General features: G+C 37.5%; 1 protein-coding gene across 4 annotated transcripts in view; it reads left to right on the top strand.

Moving 5' to 3' along the window:
* Positions 1–2,094: 2,094 nt before the first annotated feature.
* Positions 2,095–7,885, top strand: part of LOC128741844 (neprilysin-2-like) — a 49,546-nt gene continuing 43,755 nt past the window's right edge. Inside the window, exons 1-2 of one of the 4 annotated variants that reach the window (XM_053837939.1) lie at positions 2,095–2,270; positions 2,862–3,169. In XM_053837939.1, coding sequence (XP_053693914.1) covers positions 3,138–3,169 — 32 coding nt within the window. In that variant the 5' untranslated portion in view covers positions 2,095–2,270; positions 2,862–3,137. Of the gene's footprint in view, positions 2,427–2,471; positions 2,731–2,861; positions 3,170–7,885 lie in introns of those variants that run through there. The other 3 variants (XM_053837940.1, XM_053837942.1, XM_053837941.1) reach the window with 3 other exon arrangements.

The following is a 7,885-nucleotide window of genomic DNA, read 5'->3' as shown; positions in this document are numbered from 1 at the left end:
AAAATAATATTTGTACGAATGGTTCATTTAAAAATAGCGTACCAAAATCAAATCACAACGGGCGACTTTATAATTTATATAAAGCACAGATCGTGAGCAATTGCGCTGTGAAGCATTATTGTAATGAAATGTAGTTGAATATGTCGTTGTATCCAATTCTTGCGAAACGTAATTTAGGATTAACCATTGTTTAATAGCGCGAAAATACGATTATGATCTGTTTGTTCTACTATACTCGATTCGGTAAAGCTACTCATAAGAGATAGTTACGCTATAGTAACCAACAACACTTTATTGTGTTAATTCCAGTTGCAGATTGTCGTAAACGAATACGGAACAACACGTCTTTCGTTCTCAAAACTAGCACACAAAATGGCATATATCATTTTCTTGACGTCACTCCACGTCGCGGGAAATATTGCACAAATGTCAAAGTATTTGTGCCCATTCTATGCCTGGTTGCTAAATAAAATGTTTAGATTAGGTAACGCTTGGGCAATGTTTTTTCTTTAAATATATCATTATTTATTTAAGATGATTCTTTATTGAGCATTTTATGTATTATACTTTTATTTTGATTACATAACGCTACCACGCCATTGGTATTCACTACACAGATTTGCTTAATTATATCAAATTTGCCTTTCCAAATTCAATTAACATCGTTTAGGTGTAACCAAAATGTGACCAAACTGTTTATTCCCTCATAAGCTGTGGTTGGTTGGTTTAGTCCTTTTCGATTTTATTTTAAAGCTTTACTGATATAAATATTATGTAATTGAACTGAAAATGTTCGGTAGTACATCTAAAAAATGTATTAAGACAGGAAGTTCTATGCTGAAACACTTTATTTTTAATAGGTCCCACTTGCCCTGGATGCTTTGAAATGCCGACCTTATTTCGACCCATTTTTTAATGCCGTTTGTCAAATTAAATCAAATCAAATCATCAAATTGTTTAATCAAATTAAACAACTAGTTTTCGGGTGTAATTTGTTAATACACTCATTATGTTTGCTTACTGTCAGAAAAACATGTACTTTTACGTAAAGCCTATGACCAAAATATCATTTAAAGAAAGGTGCGCCAAACTTACAACGCAAATTGAAAATAACGCTCAAATTAAAAGTCCAATCTTGGTGTTTGGAATGCCTGTTATAAATAATCTATAATTTTAATACATACGTTTGAGTTGTATCTTTCATTTCTAGAAAGGTTCGGTTGGAGAAAATAAGGTTGAAGAGAGTTATGAGCTCCGTTCCCACTTACCCCGTATTCCCACTTGCCCCGGGGTACCTTACCTATTTTAAAATATATTATAATTATTCGTTACAAAAATAATTATTAGAATTAAAACGATTACATTTAAAACAAATGTAAAAAACGATAACATCCTCAGGTACTTCATTTACATGTTGTACAGATGTTCGATACAATGCAATCCAAACAACATGAGCGACATAAGCGTGGCTTGAAAAGTACACAAGTTGTTTGAAGAAAATGAATATCAAACTGACAAGAAGCTAAAATTGGGCCAAAAATTACTAAAGAATTTTTATCCAACTGATAAAACAATTCAGTCCTGTCTAGTCCTGGTCCAGTCAAATAACAAATAAGGAAGTGTCAACCATAAACTTCGAAAAATTAGACCACTCGTTCCGCAGCATGGACATTAATCGAAATTAGATGATGAGGTGCGTACCGCACCGTACCCCACACTAGGCGCACCGGACAAGTTAATCGAATTAAACAGCTAAATGTAACCATTTCACTAGTTACGATACAGAAAAGAAAATTCTGCTGAAGTTTGCATCACCGATAAATAGCCGCAATTTTTCCGACCCTGCCGGGGTGATTTGCGAACCGGGAGGGATCGTGGCGAATTGTGCATCCTTCTTACTTACCGCAGGTAAGACACCTATAGCAAAACGCACTCGTCAAAATCAATACGCGAAAATGCCACCAGACAAGACGGTCACAGCACAGCCAGCACAAGCACAACACAGCAGCGACCGATCATTCAACAAACGGACGATTGAACGGCGGTATAAAACTGTGAAACTGCCATCGTGAATGTTTAGTTCTCTCGTAGCCGACCTGGTAGACGGTCGAGCTTTGTTCGTTTTGCTATCGCGGTTTCCTGCTACTGAAAACCCTGCCAAATTCGATTTACTTTCGAAGCACGCGTTTCCTTTCTATCTGTGAAGATCTGACTTGTCAGCTAGGATGGGAAATGAATACATGAATGAATAGTTCTTGTTGACACTCGAGGTTGGTGTTGCTTTTAAATAATTTAGTTGTTTTGTGGGCACTGTTTTCATAATATCAGCAAGGCCGGGTCGTGTTGTGACGAATGGTTTTACAAGTACGCGTACAGTACAGTGATAACCCCGCGTGGACCTTACGAACGTGATCGTCAATTTTGCGGTTGTGTTGTATAAGAAGAAGGATCCACGCATAGAACTTGAAAGTTTTGCATATGCACGCAAACTAATCGAGAGGACTTGGCGCGGTGGAACTGCAAGCTGGACTACATTCAATGTCAAATTTAACACATATTGCTGTGGCCTTAAGATTCGGGATCACTATATGCTGCTAATTTTAATAATTACCCTTTCTTTACCGACCAGCCAGTGCAGTCCAGAAAAGCTTGCGTGATTGTTGTGTTTCGATTACTGATTAGCACGAGGCGCGCGATATTAATCGACCGCCAACCCAACTGACACACAAGGTCCGGTTGCTTGCATGTGTAACTTTCACCGCGTGGTGGTGGGCAAAACAAAACTCGTGGAGTAAAATTTCTCCGCCATCGCGAGGACGTCGCAACGTTTTAACAAATAATTGTGATTGAAATATTTACAGGAAACGCTGCAGATAATGTAGGGAAAATTGAAGGAAGTCTTGAAAATCGATTCATGCTCCGTGGAAAAGGAAGCACCGGCAGTGAGGTGGAATGAATTGGTTGTAGAGAAAATAATCATTGTTTGTAGCTACTGGAAATTAGCCATTCAAAAAAAAAAGTCGAAGAGAAGAAAAACTCAGTTATTCATTATTATTGTGTGAATCAGTGTGTTAAGTAACCCACCTGTAGATTGTTTATTGGTTGTGACGGGTTTCTCTTTTCGCAACGAAGCCGATATGACCAGCACAACAATGCAAACCGTAATCAAGTACGTATATACCATCAGCTGACCCGCCTTCAGGCCTATTTTGCATTATTATTACTTTACCTTAATCGTATTCGTAGTCATCATAATCATAAGCCTAAATTCTTACCTGCGGTAATGGATGGAAAGCAATTTCGTTAACGTGACGAACCCGGCTTTGGGTGGATATTATAAACGGTTAAAGTTTGTATTTGGAATAAAATCGTTTCGATTCTACTACATATTTGCTTGCCGGTTTTCTAACAATTTGTTGACTCAGTTGGAAATGAGTCAGTACACCGTTAGGTACATCGTTTTCTTTTAAATAAATAGACAACAATATTGATATACAGGAACCGTAGGAACCGAATCAGCAGCGACCTCATCCACGCATGAATTCGTATCTAAATAAACACGGACGCGAGGCTTTCAGTGACTCCGCTTTATAAGCCACATAAATATTTTGTATTTTATTCCGTTTGTAACTCAACAAACATTCCTTATTTACGCTAATGATACTATTACTATCAAATGATAAGCTCATTAGATTTAATTTTAGAAAAGGGAAGTCCTTCGATTTAACGTCTCAATGCCTGCATCTTTTTTTATATAAAATCCTATCACTCAGAAAGTTTCTTTCGTGCATTAGAAAAATAAACAAGGTACAAGTCAATTGGAAAACACTAAAAATATTTGAAGTTCACAATCAAAGAACATGAAAAACTGTTGATGGTATTGGTAATATACATTTAATCTTGGCTCTAGAAGAGAAGGACATGAATGACTAAACAAATAGTTTGTTGCTTGCTAGGTAACTAGTTATCACAACACAATCTGATATGATATTAAGGGGGGGGGGGACCCTACTCTGAAAGACCGAAAAATAATAGATTTTCGAAAAAAAATTCAGATGCTAGAATTATAGTTAAGTGTTGGGGTATTTTGGTTACTGGTAAAGGTATATTTGAAGATATCTTTTGTATTTTTTGGATACCAGAATAGTGATTATTATGCTGGTGGCAGGTGGGCGCGTGAACGCCCTCTAGAAAAGCGTTTCTTGCTGGCGGTACGTGCCGGGAACCAACGAAGTATCGTAGAACGGATTTCAAGGATGATTTTGAAGCTTTAGGTCAATACCTAAATTGTTATGTAGCAGTTTTTGAAAATTCGAAAAATTACCAAGGCGGCAATTTTTCCAAAAGAAAGGTGTTTTTTCATCAAAAATCACCAATTAAGAGCTCAAAAAAAATTGAAAAATTGTGATATAAAAAAACGGCTACGTAACAATTTAGATAATTCATTTTTACATGCTGAAAAAAAAATTCAGCCAAATCGGTCCACTAGATTCTGAGATACTCGTACCGCCAGCTTAAGAAACATGTTTTCGGGGAAAACGCGTTCAAAGTTTCGTACAGCAATGGACTTCCCTTGAGGTGACTCCATAATATTTGCCGTAAGTTTTCAACGAGATCAGATATCAAAAAATCCTTTTGGCATGGCATTTCTGAAGGTATAAGCGTCTTGGAAATGCAAAGAAATAAATTTCGATTTTTCCAACTTTCCAGAGTAGGGTCCCCTCTTAAGTATGCAGCATTTATTCACTATTAATTGTTGTACTCAATTGTTAGTAGTGTAATGTATCAGTATGATTATATTCAAAAACTTTGCTGATGTATTGACAGCCAACTAGAACTTTGACATTGGTTTCAAATAAGATTGAAACACCTTAACATATTAGGGTCCCGCAAAACGACAAACCGTAAAATTAAGCTTACCTTGTCTCTCAAAAAGTCGAGAATGTTGACCTGTTCTTAAAATAAATTATGTCGGCAGAAGAAAGCCCATATTGGAGGCTGTGGGCTGACCCGGGTCGAAATTTTCTGAAACATAAAACCTCTGAGTCACGACGTTAATCGTACGTGAACTGCTCCTATAGGGCTGATGGTTTGTTGATGGCTAGGTTAGGACCTTGGGTGGAGTCGTCTCCTCTCGGACGCCGATAATTGCCACACAATAATAATGGTGGCCAGACGTGTGGAAGACGGAATATGAAAAATAACGGAGAATAATCAATCAAAGCCATTATGCGTGAAGAGCTTAATATCTGCCATCGATTTTATCTCTTGGTGGTAAATGTGTATGTGGGCGTTCTAATTCAATGCATCGAATCAAATAGTTTATCTATAAACAGATCTCATCTACCAATATTAGATTTACGAAATGTGAAACGTAAATAAAAACGACGAAATCTATTACATACAATAAGAACGAAACCTGAGCAACTAATAATCCATTTACCAATCCAATTGGTGAAAACAGAATTCCGTCTCAATCATGAGTTGGAATGTTTTAAGTCCATACAACACAAAACATGGGCTGAGTTTTTATGACTTGAAATAATTTAAAATAAAATTAAGCAATATTTTGACCAGTAGATACGAAGCGAAAAAACTCATAGGCACTGTCCAACAATGTGGAATTTTAGTTTTCTCTTCCACATCAAACGATTGTGTAGCGCACTTGTTTTAAAATTCTTTTCAAGACAGTATGAGAAAAAACTAAAGTTTTGCCAATAATATTTAGTGATTTCATGCTTGCTAGTAATTCATAGGAGAGGTTGCTGCAGGTTGAGGAAATTCGCTTATTTTTATACGAGTGTGGTTAGCGCTTTAAATGTAACTCTCTACAGTATACCTTAGTTAAAGTGACCAGATTATTTTTTGATTAGTGCGGGACATATTGGATTACAATAAAAATGAAAATTGGGTCTCTAGTGGCATGACAGATGTATTTACAGACAATTCAATACAAAATTACGGGAATTTTAAGCTGAATTTACATGATTTGACAATTATCCGTGAGTAGGATGCTTCTTAAAAAAAACTCTTGAAAAATTCTACCTCGTGTGTAACATTTCTCTGCAGGGTGTTAATATTTAAATGGCACGATAATAAAACCAACCAATGCAGGACCCTGGGTCATCAAAATACGGCACGCCTGGTCAACCTAACCTAAATCTTTACTCTCTTAAACTTAACATAAATTAACAATCACTGATTATTTTTTTAAATTTTCGACGGTTATGGTCTCTTACCATTAGCATTAGGTTCTGAACAGTTTGATTAGTTATTAGTTCAACGTCCAGAACTCGCCTACATTCCATTCGGTCCTGGACTACGGGTTGCCTATTCGTTGAGCGCCTCGACAACCGCAAGACAGCTTCGTTCTCGACACATCAAGCATGTTGAGCAGTAGTTTCCTTTCCACCAGCAGATTTTCTCTCCATCTTGAAAAGAACAGGTTTCGCTACACAGCCGTAAAGCATCCTTGCAACGGGGCCAGCCTACCGTAGCCTCCCGACGTTCACCAGGTGTACGAGAGTCTCTACAAGTAGTGCTTGCAGCTTATACGTTTGCGTCACTCTCCACATTCCGTTTTGTGGAGAGAGGAGTACTAAACAAATATTTTATTTGAAGAGCAGTTTATTCAAACATTATGCAGCCAATTTCCAGTAAACAAGCTCTTAATAAGCTATTATACAACAAAAATGTTTGTCGGGTAGGCCCGAATTTCTGTTTAAATGCGTCGTTAAATGTATTTACTCGTATTGTTGTCAGCGGTGGCCAGAGATTTCAACCACTTTGAGTTCATCGTCTTCAATAGTCACTGTCCATGGGAGGCAAAAAATCAGAGGTGGGCACCGCTAATCAGCTAACCACTAACCTTTTAGCCAGCGAGTAGTGCGTTCGCTAGGTTTTGAATGTGTTAGCGCTTTCATTCGCAAATAAACTACTAGCCGCTAATTTTAAAAATAATAACAAAAATAAGAGTGCGATTTCTTGCAAATTGATAAAATTGCTCGCGGCTGTTCGCGACGCGAGCAAATATAGTTAATTCATGGCTAGTTGTACTATTTCCAAATATTGTTTCCAAAAATTACTGGCTGGTAGTTTATTTAGTAGTACTTATATTTATCGGAAGCTAATAGAAGCGCTAGCACATTTAAAACTTAGCGAACGTGCTACTCGCTAGCTAAAATATTAGCGGTTAGCTGATTAGTGGTGCCCACTTCTGCAAAAAATTTCGTTCTCTAGAGCCTTTTCTTATCATAGGTACATTTGGTTTTTTACGCATTGATTATTAGTCCGTGGTTAGCGCTTTAAATCTCTCAACATTATTCCTAAAGTGAGCAGATTATTTCTAGACTGATGCGGGACATATTGGATTACAATAAATATGAAAACTGGGTCTCTAGCTGCACGACAGATGTATTTAAAGACAATTAAATACAAAATTACGGAAATTTTAAACTGAATGTACCTACATGAGTTAACAATTGCCCGTGATTAACGTTCTTCTCAAAAAAAAACTCAGGAATAATTTTACCTGCCTACTACATTTCTCTGTAACGTTTCAGAATTCAACTGACAAGACAAATCAATAGTCCTAGACTATGGGTTGCCAATTCTTTGAGTGTCTCGCCACTTACAAGACAACTTCGATCTCGACCCGCCAAGTATGTTGAGAAGTTTCCTACTCACCAGCCGGTTCTTGAAAAGAACAGATTTCGCTACACAGCCGTCCGGCATCCTTGCAACATGGCCGACCCACCGTAGCCTCCCGACTTTTACCAGGTGATGCGATGGCAATCTCTTAAAGTAGTGCCTACAGGTTGTGGTTCCTACGTCTCCGGCGCTCTCCGCATTCCGTTTTTGTACTTCACCAAAAACAGTCCACTTC

Source organism: Sabethes cyaneus, chromosome 3 (assembly GCF_943734655.1).
Source record: "Sabethes cyaneus chromosome 3, idSabCyanKW18_F2, whole genome shotgun sequence".
NCBI classification, from domain to species: Eukaryota; Metazoa; Arthropoda; class Insecta; order Diptera; family Culicidae; genus Sabethes; species Sabethes cyaneus.
Note: the sequence above shows the minus strand (reverse complement) of the source record. Positions and strands in the feature narration are given on the sequence as shown.